This window comes from Chenopodium album, chromosome 6 (assembly GCF_948465745.1).
Source record: "Chenopodium album chromosome 6, dcCheAlbu1.1, whole genome shotgun sequence".
Classification (NCBI taxonomy): domain Eukaryota; kingdom Viridiplantae; phylum Streptophyta; class Magnoliopsida; order Caryophyllales; family Amaranthaceae; genus Chenopodium; species Chenopodium album.
In genome coordinates this window covers 78,867,213-78,888,280 of record NC_137839.1, presented here as the reverse complement: position 1 = coordinate 78,888,280, position 21,068 = coordinate 78,867,213, and the positions used below count along the sequence as shown (strand labels likewise).

Sequence of the window (21,068 nt, the reverse complement as noted above, 5' to 3'; positions counted from 1 at the left end):
CCACACTCCATTTCCCCAGGTAATTTTCTCCCTCTATCCCCGAATCTATTAAACTTGTATTTAATGTTCGTGATTCCCCTTCCAGACTCCCATCCCCTTCCCCTGCCTTCCTAGTCTTCTGAGGTTTATGCGTAAAAATCAGAGCTTTCTTGGCTGCAGACTTGAGCTTTCCTATTTCTTCTTCTAGTCTAGCTCTCCCTTTACGAGGAGAAGCTCTAAGCCACAACCCCCATTGCTTCTCATCCTCATCTTCGTCTTCTACTGTATTCGGGCAGTCTTTCTCTGTATGGTCCAAGATTCCACAGCCAAAGCAAAATGTAGAAAGTCGTTCGTATTTGATTTGAACAGCAGTAACAATCCCCTTTTTATTTCGAATCTTCTGTATTCTGAGCAGAGGTTTCGATGTGTCAACCAAAACACAAACCCTTTGAGAAACATCCCATCCCAACTCATCCTGTTCAACCTTCAACACTATGCCAATCTTCTCAGCCACGGTTTTAATATCATTGTTCGAGCGACAGTCCAGCGGGAGATTGTATAGCCTCACCCAAAAAGGGAAAAATTTCAGTTCAATAGAGTCAGGTTGCTCATCCCCATGTATTTCTCCCATCAATAGCAATTGATTATCAAAGTTCCAAGGGGCACCATCCAATACCTTCTCCTTGTCACGCCAATGGAAAAATTGGATGATAAATAAGTTATTTTCAATTTTACGAAAGATTACATCACGCTTCAAGGCCCAAATTTGTTTCAAGGTTCTTTGAAGAGCCTCGAAATTATATGATCTCACCGTTAACAATTTTGCAACAATCGAAAAGGCCATTTTGCTTTCCTAGGCATTCGAACTGGAATCGCCCAATTCTGCAATCTCTTCCTCCTCAGATGTTATTTTTAGACTAGACCACTTCTCAGTTAACTCCTCCGCCATCGATCACCGGTAAACACCCCGCAGTAGGGGAGTTAGGCTTGAACACGCAAGAGCACAACCTCAGACCTCCGCCGCAAGAAAGAAACCCTATTCTCCAAAGCGAGACTCTAAGTATTTTTGTAACAAATTTTCCTTTTTTGAATAAACTTAAAGCAAAGTAATTTTTTTTATAAACCGGTAGTAAATATAAAGCAAGGTGTTTTTTCTGATAGCAAATGTCAAAATTTCTAGAATGATAGACAGGAGAGAGGCAAAGAGCTAACTAACCTCGAAGGGTGTGAGAGTGGGGTTTAGTCACTTGCATTATAGGATTTCACTACTCAGACTCTCTCCTCCTCGCCCTGAAATTTTCACAACCGCAAACCATTCTCTTTTGCCAGATTTAAGCTGCATTCAACTAAGTTCTGGTGCGCCATTTTCAGCGTTAGTCTTCACTTTTCTCTTTCTTGCAATTTTCTAATTTGTTTGAGTTACTTCCGAACTTCTAATTTTTTTGTTTTGATAATTGAGTTTTGTGATCGGATTAGGGGTTTGGTAAATTAGTTAGATGATTACTTCATTTGGGTTGATTTGTTGGAAGATTAAACTTTGATCTTGTTTGGAAATCCAGGTTGAGTTTTCCAGTGATTTGTTTCTTACAAGTAGTTACTAGGTTGTGGATTGTTAAGTTCATTAGTAAATTGCTTTGTAAATTATTGTGAGCACCATTTAATTTTGTTTCATAGCTGGATTATTAAGCTATCAAACTAAATAAGGACTCAATTGTTTGATTTTGTATCTTTTTATTGCAATTTGACATGTTATTATTTTAGTTTGTGAATTGTTTGTTGCAACTATTGGTTTTATGGGGTTGGACTTGTGAGTAGTGGCGCGCCGCTTTTACCAAATTGCTTGATCTAACACCGTCAATTTCTAGTTTTTAGGTGGCAAGTTTGATTTGGAAGCTTTTGTTTGGGCGTTAGCATTGGGTGGGATTAGTACTAGTTCTTTTACTTAAACTACTATGTTGGGCCTAGGGGCTAGTAAGTCTCGTCCACATGTCTTCCTGCATTATGAATGACAAGGTTACCTTTTGTAGAGATTGTTTGCTATGTATTAAGAGGCATGGGTTTGCCCCTTGTTGGTAGTGGGTTGGTTAAAAATTAGTTTTGCAAGAGTTGGTATGGATGAAGAGAAGTTGTCGCACAATGCCATTATGGAAATTTTGTGGTGTATTTGTGTCTTTTTGTGTTCAAATTATAGCTGTTAATTTTGTAAAAAATAAAAAGTAAAAAAAGAAAAAACCCTCACACAGGTGTCTTAGCACCTATGCTAAGTACTCCCTCCAATTCTATACAATAGTCCCATATGGAATCAATCATATAAAATAAGAAAAGAAGAATATTTGGAATCCAACATTTAAATTTTTTTATTTTTTATTGGAAAGCATCAATCATACTTCCTCTAACGCTTGCCAATGTAAAACTTTAACGATCAATAACTTAAATTCTCCATAAGTAGAAATTATAAAAGTTATATATTATGATAGTACTTATTGAGACGAATCCAAAAAATCATACATGAATATATTTTTCCTTACATATTATTTACAAAAGACGGTCAAAGGAGGGGTGGTGAATAGTGTAAAAGTCAAACCGGGTCAAGTAATAAAGAACGGAGGAAGTAATTGCATAATTTATGGGAGAAAATTACTTACTTAATGCCATGCCATTAATCAACAATCAATTAATTTAACTAATAAGAATTTAATATGTATAAAATAGGAAATAAAGACTAAGTTAAAAACGGAATATGAGTAGATTATTTTGAAACGCCTAAAATAGTATATGGGACTAACATCATGAAACTGAGGGAGTATTATCTTTGTTGCTCCCTCCAAGTGGAAGGATTCAAATCATCTAATTTATTTCCTACAAAAAAATACGATAAAAAATTGAGAATTTGGGGATTGTGGACCTGGAATTTGTGTATAATGTTCCTTCAATCAGTGCGTGTTTCTATAGCGTTTCAGTTGGATATAAAGCTTCTTTTTTTAATGGATACATTTGTCAATGTCAAATTCAGGGATATTTTCTTATCAACTTGAAGCTGATGATATAAGAGTTAGCTATTTCCTCTGCCCAAGTTCTATCGTATTGCCGGGAGCTCTGATCAGCTGGCTCATTCTGGGGTCTGCATTGTTTTACATGCCAGTTGATTTTACAGAAGCACTTAAGAGAATTTATCATGGTTCTCACCCATAGTATATGTATACCATCATTGTCACAAATATGATTGAACAATTCATCAATTTTGTAATTCGACCTCCCAGGTATCAAGTTCATTTCTCCTGTATCAAGCTTATGTTGTTGTCAGCATGCCATCATTGACAAACATTTTTGTTGTTGCTTTGTAAAACACCAATTTGTATCCTCAACATCCTCTTAATATTACTTGAACTTACTACCAAAGTTTTGAAAAGTGAAAGATAATAGAGAGAATTTCTAGACAGACATGATTAAATCAGCATTGTCATCCCATCCTGAGAGAAGTAGACCCCCTCACTTCTCTTGGAAATCCTCGTGATAACCGGTTTCCAAAAGGATTTCTGCCCCAAAGAGGTAAACCCAAATTATGAGAACCAATGTTTAATAGGTTCACAAGTTCCTCTCAGAAAGGAAGGGGTACATCTCCCATCTGTTGCAGCTCATCTAATAATTATCTGGTCTTCTTTATGCTCACTCCACACATCATCGAACTCACCGTCTTGACCTCATGTCCTCTCATACCTGTGAGCATGTACTTGAGTAAGAGGGACAATACTGTTCTATGGCTTCTGCCCCCTCTAATTTTCCTCTGTAGCCACACGCCCGCACCCCCCTGATATGCGAATTCTTCATCCCCGTCTTTCTCTTATGTTTTTTTTTTCTTCCCATTTTTGAAAATATGAATTTTTACTTTAGAATTAGTAATGTTATTTTTATTTTGGTCATCATCATATAGTGTTGTTGTGTTATTGCTGTTACTACTATGGCTCTCTTACATGTTCTGTATTACATAGGGCCGTGTATGATCCAGATCAGTACTTATGGGAGAAGGATTTTACACTTGCTGGCAGAGCATACAAAAGAGAGGATTTGGAGGCAAGTATGGGAATTGTCTCATTGATATTCAATTTATTTTTTTCTTTAGTAGAAGTCATATGTGTTAATGCTGCATCATTTTGTCATTTAAACTTGGTACAATGCTTCCCCCATGAGAATTTGCAGCTTCAAAATGGAAGAGGCCAGACCTTGAAGTGTAGTCATTATGTCCCATCTCTTCTCCCAGAAGATTTTGCTCTTCCGTGTGTTGTATACTGTCACGGAAACAGGTCTGTCAAGAATTTTGATTTATATGTTTTTTTGATACATTAATATTACACATAAAATTTCCAAAAACCCATTTTGTTACTACTACAGCGGATGTCGGGCAGATGCAAATGAGGCTGCTGTAATACTTCTTCCAGCAAATATTACTGTCTTTACCCTGGACTTCTCTGGATCTGGCTTATCTGATGGTAATTATGTTAGCCTGGGATGGCATGAGGTTCGTTTATGTTCTAGATAACTGTCATTATCAGTAACTATAAAAGCATGGTTGCATGACCATCAATTTCATTCGCTCTCTTTTTATTTGTGACAGAAAGATGACCTCAGAGTTGTCGTCTCTTATTTAAGAAGTAACAAGCGCGTGTCGCAAATTGGTCTTTGGGGACGATCTATGGGTGCCATTACAAGGTACAAAGCACCTGGCGTCCTTTTTATTTCTTCTCCAATTATCAATCATCCAATAAATTGTATCTTTCTCTGTTGCAGTGTAATTTTATTCAAATTATTTGCCTGTTTATTATGTTCATATTTTGAGATTTTTCTTAAAAGTTTTCATCCTATATATGCTTATACGACTTTCATTATATCCAGTAGGCTTGTCAAAATTGGTAGAGCCATTATTATCAATGTTCTTTCAAGCGTTGTCGGAGGTGGTGATGAAACAATCAATTTCATTTTAAATTTCTTACCCTTTGAATGATTAGTTTGTTCTTTAGTCAGAGATTAATTACATGGATTTTGTCATGGTGTATATATTATTTAAATAAACTTGGGGCTTGATATTCTGTTAGTGACTTAGTGAGTACCGTTAGATCAAATTACAAACTTGAAACTTGTGTGAGCATTTCGAGTATTATGAATACGTGATTATGACTTTGTGGACGAAATAGTTTGAATTAGAGGACGATTTTGAGATTTGTTGAATAACTTATTGTTGCTGTTCTGTTTCTTATGCAGCCTTCTTTATGGATCAGAGGACCCTTCAATCTCTGGGATGGTTTTAGATAGTGCTTTCTCTAATTTATTTGATCTTATGATGGAACTTGTTGATGTTTACAAGATTCGGCTCCCAAAATTCACTGTATGTATTATTTCCTTGCAAGTATGGTGTAGTAGTAGACTTGTAAGATCGCCAAATTTTACTACTTGATATCATGCGCTATTTTCAAAGTTTTCTTGTTAGGCATTATTCTGTCTTTGCTCACCCAAGCTTTTTCTTTGCAAGCTGTTGCCAACCCTACCGTTGGGATGATAAAGTCACCACAAACAATAATGTACTCCCTCCGTCCCTTTATTTTTGCCCCAAGGACTTATGTTCACTTTATTAAGTTTTGGTTGATTGTAGTTGTGAGAGGGATAATTGGTGGGACTAAAAAAATTGTTTGTGAGAGTAGAGTAATGCTCCCAATAGCCATTTATGGAATGGAGCAAACTTAAGGGGACAGCCCAAAAAGGAAAAGCAAACTTTAAGGAACAGAGGGAGTACTTTGTATCATTCTAGCATAGCTCTGAGCATTCCTCCCATTTCAACAAAACCCATATTTGTTTTTGATACCAGCGTGCCAGAAAAATGCTAGAGCAAAATTTGTAGATGCCAACCTCCCGAATCCCAAATTTCTTTCTGCCTATGGACTACACACTTAATCTCAAAGCTGATCCTTCTTCACACACACACACACACACACACAATATATATATATATATATATATATATATATATATATATATATATATATATATATATATATATATATATATATATATATATATATATATATATATATATATATATATATCATTAATATGTTACTTTTACTTGCAATAATTTCCGGAATTTAGAATAGGGGGGTGACAATGTGAGTCTTGTATTAACTAGACTCTCATGAGCTTCTTCCACCTTCTAGTTTTCTGGAAATAATCATAACCTAGTTATTATTCACACCTGGATTGTCTATGTGGATCTTGATACCATGGTACAAACTTTATAATTTCAAACTCAAATGCTAAGCCTATTTGTTCTCCTTATTTCCACCTATTTTAGGAAAAATAAGTTCAATTAAGTACATATAAAGGCTGATTAGGCTACCAAGTTCAATTTAAATCTAGTTCTATTAAATATTTAAGTTAACATATGTTCAAATAAGGTTAGATTAGTAAAAACGAGATAAATAACTTCTCTCTTTCCACCTTAATCACACCCCCAACACTCTCATAGGATCCTCTCAATTATATAAACTATAAGAAAGTGAAAGAAAAGGTGTCGTAGGGTGCTCAGGGGTAAGAGATTTATTCTGTGGGGGTAATATTCACCATCATCAAAAAAATTATAATTACATTCTTTAATCTAGGGGTGAACCCCATGCTTAAACTAAGATTCATAAGCCTTCTTAAAATTTATCATAAAGTAATTCTCCAAACTACTTCATGATGTGCCTTTTCCATAACTTCATTGGCTTCCAAAGCCACCTCCAAAATTTTCCTTCACTCTACGGAAAAACGTGACAATGATATTGTTTTTTGATTTGCCAACACATTCGAGAGTCGTGACAATCTTGCATGCACTAGTAAGAAAATTGATGAGATGAGAATGTGTCTTAGATGATCAATCCCTAGTTAAAACTAGTAAGTGAAGTTAGATTTCATACTCTTCCCAGTAACCCTAGTTAGATTAAATTCTACAAAAGCTCCTAGCAAAATCATCCTTGACCACATCACAATAAGGCAAAGATCACAGCAAATAGCTGTTTTGAACCCATTCATAATGTTGCCTGATCGATCTCTAACCGCAATTCCGCTTATCTAGTACAGAAGGATATGGTTTCAATCCATTCTAATGGGAACATCTTACAAATAGCATGAACATCACTTAAAACCTCTCCAAACACTCTGTATCTCTTCAATAAATTTTGATGCCTCCTCCCATTTCACACCTTCAAGGAAAAGTTCTGGGGAAGCTTCCTTCCTCTTGCCACCTTAATCTTTATCATTTATAACTTGACTCTGCCTCTCCCTTTACGCTTCCTCATTCCTAAGATCCACAGTCTGTGTGCTAACTGCTTACTCTTCTTCTTCATCACAAAGTTTCTAATGAACTTAACAATTTCCTAAAAGAGAGTCACTTCTCACTTGTCATCTCTGAAAAATTCTTTTTCCACAACTTTCAGCTTCTCTTAAGAAATGCTACTTCTTTACGATATAAATTTCCCTCCAGCGTACTCTCAACATCTCATTCACCCCACCACTCCTTCATTACTTAAAATTCAGGTTTGTAGTCTACATTTTTTGTCAAAAGGAAACAGCGATGAAAATTAAGGTAATAATCACACCTAGGCTGGGGAAGTATCTCTTGAATTAACATAGGAAAGTCATCGTCAATAACAGTGATTTTTTATCTTGGAGATGGGATATAGTTGGGTGACGTCATTATTATACCTAAAGTGTTATTGGTATCCTCCCAATTCTCCTATTTCTTTTTTGTCACATCTGTATTTCCGACCTTTGAGTTCAATCATATGGGATGTCTTTTCTTTTTTGTTTTTTCTTTATCTCCTTCACAGGCTTTGGTGAGATTCAATAATGCGCTTCATTATTAATTTTGGAAAAACTTAATGAGTTAGAATTTTACTAGTTGTAGCTATATAATTATATGATTTGCTAAGATACAACATACAAGGGTGTTTTTGGCTGGAGGAACATCAGCTATTTGATAGATTTATACCAATTGTATATCTGTTAGCCTAGCATTTTCTAGAGAAGACTGGGATCTCATACTAGTAAGCTCCATAAATTATACTATCATTTGACCCCATCATGACCAATTAACCACAATAGTTGTAGATATGTAAAATCGTAAACTAAGAGAGGTCAGAGGGTAGCAAAGCAATTATGACCTCTTGAAACTAGGTATCAGTGTGTCACAAAAGCATGTAAACCTTGGGAAAGGTTTGTTTTAGGAGTTAAATACCTTTGAGCGATTTGCTGGAAATTTGTGATTATATATTGTGACTATGAAGTGTGCTGAGTGAAGAGGATAAATTGGTGGTAGTCTAGGTGATCGAAAATCCTTATAGTAAAGGTAAGGGGTTTTGGAATTTGTTGTTGAGAATAATAGGGCTCTAAGATGAAAGTGTTAGGGTCCTTTCATTTTCTTGTGTCTTCATTATTTCATTTCGTTTGTTTTTGTAGTATCTACTAACTACTTGTATAATTTTTGAGAGGCAGGGGTGGAGGGAGGGGGAATTACCACCCCTGAGGCATTTTAAAAATATCACTTCCAAGCTGCATTTCTGAATGATAATAGGACAGAACTTGGAAAGTAGTACCCCTTGATATTACATCTAATTGTATTCTTCTGGAGCTGTCCTTTAAAGGTCACGAGGTGAATTTTTGTTGATTTTTGGCCTCATTAGAGGCTAGACAAAAAAGGCAGCTGATACTTTTTTTTATAGTGCATTGGTTTTTGAAGTTGGCGATCTGACATTGACCAAGGGTAGTTATGGGCTGTTTTAAACTTTCAGATTTATTCTCCAAGTACGTATTGGGTTACCGTTACCACAAGACTAACACAATCCCACCACAACAGCTTGAAGTTTGTAGTTTTCCACCCATTTTTTGCACTTCAGCTGCTAGGTAATGGAGGTGAGAGGGAAAACCCTCGTCTTTTTATTGGGACATGAGAATGAGAGTAAGAGTTGAAAGAGAATTGTTGACAGTGGATGCTGATTTCAGCTATTAATACAGGCATTAAGTGGGATTTTCTTATTTTATGGGATTTTCTTATTTTACATTTGATACTATGCTCTTTGTAGTGTTGCCTGGTATGTGGTATATTTCATGTACTTTATATATTTTTGAAATGGAGAATGTGGGTTCTATTTTATATTTCCATGACCAAGTTTCAGTGTTAGTCAATGGATGATTGTCATGATTCTTATCAGGCTGATTTCGGACTTTTCTCTTCATTGATTCTGATAATCAAGGAGTCACTGATGTAGGCTTTCTATTTTTACTCTCCTGGCTAGTGTGGCTTTAAAGCTAGACAAAATTTGAATGAGACAAAAATTGAATGAGACTTTCTCTGGGTAACAACGATTGTGATTAGGGTTTTTATTGGGTTAAGTGGGAAGAATCACCAGAAGCATGTTGGAGGTCTTGGCATTAGGCCTATCCGAGCTGTGAATGAAGCTCTTATGGCGAAGGGGCTTTGAGAGTCCGAGGTGTATGAATGAAAATGAAGTAATGTGAAAGAACACCATCAAACTCAAGCACTGTATAGTACCCTCCTTGTTTGCTCAAACATTTTAATATTGTGAAATAAATGCATCAGTGAATTTGCTCCAAAATTGCTGTATTGTAATATGAAGGTTGACTTTTGTGTTTAGCAGAATATGCAAGTGATAATGAACTGGTAAGAGTAGAGAATATGATTTACTTAATGACAAGTTCTGACCGTGATTTCTGAATAGGTGAAGATGGCTGTGCAGTACATGCGGCGGGTGATTAAAAGGAGGGCAAAGTTTGATATCAAAGACCTCAATTCTTTGCAGGTTTAACAAAAATCAATTTACCGTACACATACTTACTTACAGATATTGAATTAGTCCCTTCTCACTTTTGCATTTATTAACCTCCTCCTCATCGGATCTCTCCTCATGGTGGGTGCATGTGTTTGTGTGTGTGCGCGTGTGAGAGAGAGAGAGAGAGAGAGAGTGTTTCGCATGCTTGTTACTGCGCATTCGTGCATGCTTGTGTTTGTCCATGAGTGCACTTGCATGTTTACCATTTAAAATAAACTTGATTTAAAATAGGAAGATTGATAAGGACTTGATAAGATATGTACAATGAAGATAAGATTGATAAGATATATGTACAATGAAGATAAGATTGATAAGATATTTTAGGCTCATTTTTAAAAAAAAATTAAGGATAACTTATCTTTTTGGAATTGCAAGAATCGGTTAATTTATCAATTTAAAACTTTCATAGCATGGATGAAATCAAGAAAACGACTAATTATTCATCTCAAACGTAGAACTAATGTGAGAAATAGTTTATACATCTACATATTATATTTACCTCTCTCATTGTTAAAGTTTTTCGAATTAGGATCTCCTAAGTTTTTTGATATAGAGGAACAGAGTAATTCGAGGGAATATTTGGGGAAATATAAGATTGGGTGGTATTCCGTTGAACACGTGGGTAGTCAACGCCTGCGTTTTCCGTTGAAAGGTATGATTTTGTAAAAAAAAATTTGATTAAGGTATGATCTTACAAAAATATTTTTATAAGGAGGTTTTTCACAAAAAAAATGCTTTTAAAAGGAGGTTTCTGACAAAATTTCCTTTTCAAAATTTAGCGTACCATTGGAGCCATTTTAGCACCGTCATAACCATTCGCAGTATATCAATGGTACAATTTCACCAATTAATGTTACTGATGCAGCTTTAAAAGTATTTCTTTAATACCATTATAACCATTTGTAGTTTCATTGTCAATGGTACAATTGCACAACTCAATGGTACCTATATTAACTTTCAAAATAATTAACTAAAACCATGTTACGCATATACAAATAACAAATGTATAACATTTATCACTTTGCACTTCCTCAAATTAACCCCACAACCTTCTACTAGACCATCCCACTCATCCGACTTAAAAAGACAACATGCCGGCTCGCAATGAAGAAAAACATGTGAGCAAGGTTCATAATTAACTCAACAAAGCAAAGCCATCTCTAGTCCATTTTTGGAGCGTATCATTCGTATTTGTCCTTCCCATAACTCCTAAAGGTTGTATCCTAAAGAAATTTGCTTAAGGCTTGATATTCAGGGAGCTTACTCAAGCAGCAAAACTAGGATTTTCATGTAGAAAACCCAAAAGAATCTCCCTTCCATAAATCGATATCCTAATTTTCTCCATTGTGATCACATAGAGGGGAGCTCCTTTAACTTTATCGGTTGGCCTTCGGAAGTACAAATCCAGTGCATCACTACAATAAAAGGCTAAATCTTAATTTAAAGTCGGAGCATCTAGTGGAGAAGATAGGCAGACTAGATGTGGAAATTTCCATACCTTAATATGTATCTCATAGTGGGGTTGAAAAGGGAAGTAAGTAATCAAAACTTGCTCTTAGTGACACTATAGTAGAAAAAGAAAGAGGTTCATGAGGACGCCCCATTTTATCCACCTAAGAAATGCTTTTGAAATCACCCATCTGAAAACTAAACCTCCATCGCCTTTGGTGACATAATAAATCTCATCTAACAAGGTGGTTCTTCCTTCTCTTGCTCCAGTTTATTAAAAAAAAAAATCCTCATTAGTTTCTCACCAAGGACATTTTTTTTGCTATAGCCACCGGAATATTGAACAAAGAGTGATAATATAGTGGTATACTTTACAAGCAAGGTCAGATTGGTGTAATCCTCACACCAAGGAAATTTTCTTCCATCTATGTAACCTTCGTGAAATGCTTAATAGTATCACTTCCCTACAAATTTCCGAGTTAACTTAGGGGCCCAATTTTCTACTTGCCATCCCACTAAAGCAGTAGGGTTTCTGGCCAATCCCCACTTAGCTACATTTAAAGAGTATCAATTCTTAAAACTTCAGAACACCTCAAAAATATTAAGGTTTGTAAGCACAATTTGAAATTCTGGAGATTAGTTATAGGTATAGATGGCTACATGAACATAGTGCAAATGGGACCCTAATTTTTTCTTACAAATTTGCTACAATATAAAGTACTTGACAGGCCCCTCATAGCTTAAATTTTGCTATCGTAATTTTAAATTTATTTGATTGTGGAAGATGGTTCCTTTTGCAGTTTGTGGTTGCACTTAGAAAGAAAAAAATCAATAGAATTTTGTGGGTAGTGTTTCCCCTAGTCAACGTTTCAATTCATTTTCAAGGCTTTGCTTATGAGCAATGTTTCTCGATTTTGTTATTAAAGCTTCGTATATAACAATATTTGTAAGAATAACTCTGAGTTTGCTCTTCTGCAATAATTATTTTGATCATGATTCCTGCAGGTTGCAAGCCAAACATTCATCCCTGTCTTATTTGGACATGCTAATGGGGATAAATTTATTCAACCACACCACTCTGATGTCATCTTTAAATTGTATGCGGTATATATACTAATATACATATGCATTTGTGTTGAAGTTTCTATACATTATACTGTTAGTGGCTGCTTCATGACTGCCTTTTGCTACTGGTGTCATTGTGTCAATGTAGGGTGATAAAAACATCATAAAATTTGATGGTGATCATAACTCTTCTAGGCCACAGTTCTACTATGACTCAGTTTCCATATTCTTCTATGATGCCCTACATCCTCCACAAGTTTCATCTGTTTGGTCCAATAAGATTCAGGAATATCATAGTCTGAAGGATCTGAGAGTTGATGCTGGTATGGATGAGGTAATTTGTTTTGAACATTATATACAAAGTCAGGTCATGAAATCAACCGCTTTGTTTTGGTATCTTTTAATATTTAATCAAAAATTTAAAGAAATATTATGTGGCACACAATTTTTGAATTTGAAAATCCCCCCAATGTGGAGGTAAAAGACTACTACTGGTGAACAAACGGTTTTATTCGCACTTTGGCAAGATAAAGAACATACACAAATTTTGTGAACTATCTTGTGCCTTATGTTGAGTTTGTAGATGTCATGGCTGTGACTCAATTGTGGTCAACTTTCAATAGAAATTTTCCTTCTATAGCTGACACCTCTTTCGTATACTGTATGCATATCTGTATAGTAATTACACAACAGGTGTATCTTTTCAAGTGCATTCTGAAAAGAACATGGTCATATTTTTCTTAATTTAAGACTAATATATGTGTATTTTATCATTTGTTTAGAAGCTGCTGTATGAGATAATATCTAATCTTCATATTGCGAGTACTGATGCTGCAAGCTCATCTTCTGCTCCGCCGAGCTTTTCAACTGCTAAGTCTGTCGGAGATTTTCTCTCTGAAATCGTACCAGTCTTGGGCACAAGTGTATGTAAAATTCTTGAACCTTTATTTGGATGTTGTTCATTAATTGGCTTTCGGGCTTACCGTAGCACACAATGGGTCTGTAGATGATATATGTCCTTATCAACTTGTACCTATGAACTAAACTTATAAGGAGCTATGACTTTATCAACACCTAGGCTGCAAGAAGAGACATGTATCATCTGAAAGTATTCTTCTCTTCGTGGAACATGGTTTCATCATTGACATGTTTCTGGTGGTAAATGCAGGACTTGATGTCTAATGAAGACATATGTGCTGCTGATGGGTATTTCCAGGTAAACTGTACTATGTGTGATGTGTCTTGTAGTATTTGATTGTGCTCATTCTATCATAAACGAGACTTGATTTGTCTGTGAACCTGTAATGAAAGAATTATTGTGTCCATTAAGCTTACAAACATGTTTAAGTCGGTTTGACTGTGTTACCTCTTGTTTGTTCTTTGTATATAAAAAGACCCAAAGGCCCTCCTTGATAACACTTTCCATTGTTTTGACTGCTTCTGTCCACTAGTACATACGTCTTGCATCAATATAGCACATTGATGTTATGTGAAAATTTTTGCTTGTCAAAATGTGTTTAAAGTAAAAAAATGACTTCTTCTGGAACGTTCCTGGTCCGTCCTTACATTTTTTTTGCAGAGATGTCTCTTCTTGACTTATTTATCACTGGGTTTATGTTTCTTTGACAACATGATATATATATCTACTTTAGAAATTTTCTTATAATGAATTGATCTCATTTTCAGATAAAATAAGTGGATCATTTGAAGAATGCTGCTCGCATGCTAGCTCTAACAAGGAGAGTTTAGGAAGATGTTCATCTTTAGAAGGCTATGATTACATAGAGTATGTTGATCCAAGTAACAGCCATCAGGTTTATGTCCTACTTTTACCATGAATTATTATTATTTTACTTATGCCTCCTGTAGACCTCTTGAAGGCCATGGTATAATAATTTCGTTCTTGTAGTTGTGCTAGGTTTTAGAGCAATTAAAAAAAAAAAAAAAATATTACTCTTGTTAAATGAACATAAAGTTTCCATTTTGGGATGTTGGATAATATACTTGCCCAACATTATACAGAGCAAGTTAGTACATTGTATAACATTTCCCCAACATTACATAGCATTCTCGTTTGCTCCTTAAAGGGCAATCACCTTGATGGGAGAATTGTTATGTATACGATCTATTATTAAAAGATAGGGATTTGCTTATAGAATCAAAGCAAGTTGCTTGAAGTGGAAGGGTACTATGGCGGTTTTATGTTATCCTGCATACCCCATAGATTAAAGGGAAAATTCTACTGTATGCTATGGGAATAAGGCATGCATTATTATATGGTACGAAATGTTGGCTATTTACCATTTACATTCATAAGATGAATGTGGAGGAGTTGCATATGTTGGGGTGGATTTGTAGCCATATAAAAAAGGATCAATTGAGGAATGAAATAATTAGGAAGAAAGTAATACGTATATTGAGAACATAATTTTTTTTTTTTTTTTTTTTTTGGGGGGGGGGGGGGGGGGGGGGGAGAATCATAGGTGGCTGAGATTGAGTGAGCTCCAGTAAGTAAACTTGAAGAGTGCAAAATGAAAAGATCATGATGGGTAGGGGAAGACTTTATTATTCTTGGAAAGGGTGATTAAGAGTAACATTAGCCTTTAAAGGATTGTGGAACTGGAAAGTGCGGAATAACTTTAAATTCATATACTTTTTTCTACCTAAACTCGCTGTGTTTTACAAACTTAAATTATTATCCTATGTTAAGATTTTCTCGACCTTATTATTTGTTTTTACTCGCTTGTTTTCCTCTCTATTTATATCCCCTTAGCTCCCTTTCATCTAATTTTATTTGTAAATCATATTTTGTGGTTTTCACTTTGCACTGCTCTCTGTTTTTGCTCACTATATTCTTTCTAGTTTTTCATCCACTTTCATCTATCACTTTTCTTTCTATGTTCCTATTTTTGGCGGATGGTTTATTATGATGATTCATGTTAGCTGACCTCAAATCATTTTGGGACTAAGGCTTTGTTGTTTTGCAAGCTTAAACTATTTACGTCCCGTTTGCCCGTTTGGTAGGTTTACATAAATGATGGTATTGAATTTGTATGTAAATTTTTAAGGAAAATCAAAGGTTTATTCATATGGTAATGATATTTTACCCTAAGTTGTCTTTTTCTCTAAATAAATCTTTATTCCCACCTTATACCTCCTCCCAAGTGGTAATAAATCTTTATTCCCACCTAAAACCTCCTCCAAAGTGGTAATCACCAACGATTGCCAAAATAGTGTGTGAATAATCCAACAGTCCTGATGTAATAAGCTTAGTGAATTTTGTGGCTAAGGTGTTATATAAGTTGTTTAAATTGCTTTACCTTTATGCAGATGAGCCCCAATGTGTCGAGTACCTGCACTGCGCAAGACGTAGGCAGATCACCCAAAGACAATGAGAAAAAGGTCCCTCTAGGGAAGTCGGAAAAACTTGGGACCTTGAGTCAACTTTTGCGCTTTTGCATTCTAAAGAGAGCTAATCATCGTAACTCCTGTTGATGAGTGTACATGCTCACACGAATTGAAATTTGTTCTATTGTACAACATCTGATCTTTCTAACTGCAGAATTATTTATGTACTATGACGAGTCTTAACAAAAAAAAAAAGTCAACATGATAGTTAGAAACGTTATGTTTGGATATGTATTATTCACTAATCATTCTTGTGGATAGGATTAGCAAAACTTTCCAATTTCGTTAATCTAATCCAATGGTGCATTGATTCGAACTAGAAGTCATGAACCTGGTCCGGATGTCTAGTTAGTTTCAGATAATTCATGTACTCGGAATTATTTTTTTAAAAAAGTGTTGTTTTCAAAATGATTTATTTATTATTTCATCATTAAATCATACTAGTAGTATATGACTAAGAAAGTAAATTAATTTTTGCTCCATCTGATGTACAAATTTTGTTTTGTTTCTAAAATAATTGATTTTTAATTTCATCATTTATGACTGGAAGATTGTAAAAATATTTCATTACCCTCGTCAGATATTTTTTTTTTATTCTGGAGTAATTTTTTTTTTATTCCGGAGTAATTTTTTTTGTATTATTTGGTTGTTCAAACAATCAAACCCAAATCATGACGTACTGACATGGAGAAAGATAAGCAAATATAACCCTGTTCTTTTTTGTCTTATTTGACCTGAAGTAGAATTACAATGCTCCCTGAAAAGAATAATGTCCAGATAATTATCCATTTGCCGCGCAATCCATGACTTGAAGAAGGGTTTATGATACCAACAAGAAATCGACATTGTCCAACTGAAGGATCCAAGAAAGTGACCACACCAAGACCGTCAAAGTCACAACTCTGTACATCTTGTTTCTGTAGCTGATAGTAGCTATTGAATGCGAATGATACATTCCCATTTACCCCGATTCCATTGCATGAACCACCATAATTAAGTCTGGTGCAGTCAGCAGCACTACAAGCAAGTTTTAAATGGTTTGACACACGAGATAGATCCTTTGATGGATTTGCAATGCACCATCTAGCTGGGAGATACCTAACATCCATAGCATTTTTCAATAACCCACCACCTAGACCAAGATTCAGTTGATACTTAGCTTGCCCATCAAAGGAGAAAATTCCCCAATGCCTTTCAAAGTTCCCAGGGAGAGTGCTCTTTGAGTCTTCATCAAGAAGGCTGAAGATATAAACGTCCATAGGTGGGGCCCCGGGCTTGAGAGGAGTTCCTTTGTTGCTGAGGACATGATTTATAAGGCCCTGGTTAAAGACCCTGGCTGCAGTAAGATTTGCGCCAATGGCTCCATCTGTAGGCCAACCTACCTCCCCAATCACTATGGGCATCTGACCATACCCAATTCTGTTAAGTGCTGCAACTAACGTGTCATAGTTACCGTCAAAGGCATTGTAGTAGACATTTGGTCCATCGATTACAGGATGGTTTGTCCCTGCAAAAAATGCATAGTCTTGGGGGAAATCTGAATTTCCATAGAGACTTAAAAAGGGATAGATGTTGACAACAAATGGAGAAGCATTGGAATTGAGGAAGGAAACAAGTTCAGTCATAATCTGGGAGAGTTCGGGACGAAAGGCTCCTTGAGATGGTACAGTTGACTCGTAGGCATCAGCATTACAGGGAACTACTAGCTTGACAGAGGCAGCAAGATTTGCTTTGACCAATGACTGCTGCAAGTTAAGTAGAGCTGGCACGACATAAGACTGAAATTGGCCAGAGTAGCTAGTGAGAAAGGGCTCATTCCCAACAGCTACATACCTGAAATTGAGTAAGATGTTTATTTAGAGGTTTGCATTTCCATGACAAGAAGTTACTCAGGCTCAGCTCAGGATCAAATAAATGTACCAACTGCCAATTAGGAAACTAGTCAGAAGTTAAAAACTGAAATTAGAGCAGCAACCTACAACAGTAAATGCTTGACAGTTTTTATTTTGTAGACAGGAAGTTTGCATATTCTACAACAGCAGTCGATGGTGAATAAACATAAAATGGGACCAAAAAACACCCCCAAAGAAATCCCTAGAACCCAGGCACTAAAGGCAAAGTAGCGGTTCTTGTTTTAGAGACTATACATAATCAGGGCAAGTAGTTGGGGATGGTTTTCTGCCAGAGTTTAATAAAGGCAAGTAGTAAAAAACCATACCAAAATCAACTTCTTTGACTCTACAAGCAGGCACCATCTTATGTAACCATAAGACAATCTCAATGAAGTTTGTACCTATCACTTGGGCACGATTCATCCTTTTGACGGCTAGGCTACAGCTCTTTGCTGAGGCCATTCAACAGCGTTCTCCAACTGGAATTTGAGACAAAGAAATCAGAGAGGACAGCCTGCTTGTTTTGACTCCAATTTGGTTGATAGGTACCAAATTGCTTGTGAAATTGTGATGGCAAAGATAAGAATCTACATGGGTGGATTTCTAGTCTTCCGCAGACCATGGAATTGAAATGTGGATGCTAACACCAAGTCACCATGTGAAGAATTTCGAATGAGAGGACCACTTAAACGAGACCTTATATCTCATGTGATCTAACTATGCTTGCTATATAACTCCGGCTAAGAAACCATACCCTATATTATCTACAACTTATTGTGCACAAGCTACTATCAATGTATCATGTTTTACTGGTGTTTAATGGTAACTATCTGAGAATGAAGTTAAAGAACAGAGTGCACAAGGAAAAGGGTATATGGAACATACTTTATTTGTGCATTTAAAATGCATTACCATCCAGGGAAAGGCAATAATAAAACAGTATAATATAGCAAGATGCAAAAGATCAGGTACATAAATATCACCATATTATTTAATTAACATTCCTGATCAAGCAAACTTTATCAGACTAATCAGCTACATATTGCCTTAACAACTTTTGGTTGTGCCAGATGCTCCAAAAGGTTGAGAGATAGCCTTATTACTTCCCATTCTCTAAAAATAATCCTAACCCTAATCAACACGGGTCGGTTGTGGGAAGTCTGCTTGCCTGTAAGGGGTATTTTCTTGAATCTTTTTTATTACCCTCAACCTAATATACAAAGTGCATAAGGTTATAATACTCCAATGAATCATCATAAATCTAAAACAAATTCTGGGTGAGTTGGTTTGGCTCAGTCCGGTGATGCGGCTCATAGGGTCATTATCATTAGGGCCGACAAAAATGGTATTATGATGGCAAGACTGTAATACACAAATGTTTCTCAAACTAAAATCAAATACTTATACTTATGTATTATACAATTAGAGAGTGAGGATTGCTCATGTGGGTAGAGTTTCCCTCCCGATTCCAATAGATCATGGGATTGATTCTCATCCCCCGCCCTTGTACTTTAAAAAAAAAAAAAGAAATAGAAAAACGGAGAGAGCGAAAGGATAGACCTGATGTCGGCGGGAGGGTTAGAAGAGACATAAGCGGAAAGGTTGCGGCGAACCCAAGAATCAGCAGCAATGGAAGAAGAGCTAAGAATAGACAGAAAATCATTAGGAATGCCAATCATAACTTGAATGTGGGTACCCCTAAGAGCATTAACAGCTTCTGGGTCGGCATCGAAAAGCTTCACTTTAGAGATCTTGTTCTGTATCAACAGATCCACCACTTTGGTTGCTGGTAGTCTGTGCTGTGATAGGGTTCCCCAGTTTACTCCTATTGCAGCTTCGCCGCCTTTTGATGTCATCATTGTTACTAGTATTACCAACCATACTAACACTGCTTGTTTCTTCCAGATTTTCATCTTTTTGAGTTGCAACTTCCAATTATAGTTTCAAGTTGAAATTCAATTTAATGACTATAATACAGTGAAATAGTGTACACCAATTTGTTGAGTGTTTTTCCTCTTTTTCTAACCAGTCCACACTAGACATCTTTTATTAGTGGAGCAGCAGCCGGAGCCCAAAATATCTATCACTTGTCATTATTCATACTACCCTTTAACGGAGGAGTATAATCTAGTACAGTAATACCAAGTACTACTGTACTAGAAGGTGGGTGTGTGTTAGCAATGTTCGGGAATCAGGATATATTGTGTACTTGTAAAGAGAAATGATACAAGTATTACAAACTGCCGTTTGTAACAATCGACAAGTAAACTTTAATTTACAAGAACGTCATTCCAAATGTTACTAAATTTAACATCATATTGATGAATTCCTAAAGATATTCAAGTTTTCCTCCGTGGTAAACTTGAGAATTTATCACAAGGTATTTTCGTCATTTTGTAATCAAAAATAGGAGTGCATTAGGAATTCATCAATATGATGTTAAATTTAGTAACATTTGGAATGACGTTCTTGTAAATTAAAGTTTACTTGTCGATTGCTACAAACGGCAGTTTGTGTTCACACTTAGTGAAGTTAGGCAATTTGAGATTCACAAAACATAGATGACGAGTAACTTGAAACCCTAAATGAGGGATGATCTTAGAGCAGACATTAATACCCGTCGGAGCATTAGGTGACTTGCAATGTTAGCACTTGAGTAGTAGGCAACCTGTTGGCGAAACATTAGGCGACTGTGGAAAATTCAAGCAGTCTGTTTATTGTTCTTCATTTTTCTATAAAAGAGAGTGCACATAAATTACTATTTGACAATTTGAATAGCTAAATCTATTTACTTTGGTATCTAATCCCTTTTCTCTTTAGATTGTTCCTTTAAATTTTCTCCATAGTTTAAATAGCCATAGACACCCTTCCTTTACTTTTCACAAACAACATTATTAGCCTACCAAATTTTTACTTTCATCAACTTTACACAACCAAAACTAAATCAGCAAACGATTGTTAAGTTTTCTAGCAAATCAGCAAACGAAAGGAAACGAAGGGAGTATGTGATTCCGCCCACAATTCTAATACTCGTATTGAGGGGTGATAATGAGACTGAGCTATTCGTGAACTATTCGAGCTCGATTCGGTCAAATAAAAGGTGGCTTGGCTCGGGTTCGAGTTTGGCTCAAGACCTTAACGAACCAAGCTGAGTTATGCCAAGCTCGACTCAAAAAGTTAGTGAACAAGCTCGATTATTGAAAAAAAAAAATCATGTACTACCTCCGTCCCTAAAAGAACGACCCATTTGGCCTAATTTTAGTCCCAAAAAGAATGACTCATTTGCATTAAAATCCCCAACAATTTGCAATAATATTTGTGCAAAATTAATTTCCCCATATAAAATTTTGTTTCTCTATGTACTTTTATTACTTTCTCTCTCTACTTTTTTATAAACCCC

General features: G+C 35.8%; 2 protein-coding genes across 7 annotated transcripts; one reads left to right on the top strand and one right to left on the bottom strand.

Moving 5' to 3' along the window:
* Positions 1-1,215: 1,215 nt before the first annotated feature.
* LOC145636515 (uncharacterized) lies at positions 1,216-16,032 on the top strand. Of its 6 annotated transcripts, none has more exons than XM_081688095.1 (14): positions 1,216-1,335; positions 2,993-3,239; positions 3,969-4,050; positions 4,177-4,280; positions 4,369-4,495; positions 4,592-4,686; positions 5,236-5,359; positions 9,744-9,824; positions 12,309-12,407; positions 12,517-12,702; positions 13,151-13,291; positions 13,537-13,585; positions 14,055-14,182; positions 15,699-16,032. In XM_081688095.1, exons 2-14 carry the CDS (start codon positions 3,175-3,177, stop codon positions 15,861-15,863), a joined length of 1,446 nt encoding a protein of 481 aa, XP_081544221.1. In that variant the 5' UTR covers positions 1,216-1,335; positions 2,993-3,174; the 3' UTR covers positions 15,864-16,032. The 6 variants fall into 6 exon arrangements, with proteins under 6 accessions (XP_081544221.1, XP_081544223.1, XP_081544222.1 ...); XM_081688097.1 differs by having other exon boundaries at positions 1,217-1,351; positions 9,750-9,824; XM_081688096.1 differs by having other exon boundaries at positions 1,217-1,351; positions 13,154-13,291.
* Positions 16,033-16,471: 439 nt separating this feature from the next.
* LOC145636514 (glucan endo-1,3-beta-glucosidase 5-like) lies at positions 16,472-19,840 on the bottom strand. Its single transcript, XM_081688092.1, has 2 exons — positions 19,229-19,840; positions 16,472-17,609 (listed from the first exon to the last, which is right to left on the bottom strand). The coding sequence occupies exons 1-2, from the start codon at positions 19,579-19,581 to the stop codon at positions 16,502-16,504; spliced, it is 1,461 nt and encodes a 486-aa protein (XP_081544218.1). The 5' UTR covers positions 19,582-19,840; the 3' UTR covers positions 16,472-16,501.
* Between the last annotated feature and the right edge of the window lie 1,228 nt (positions 19,841-21,068).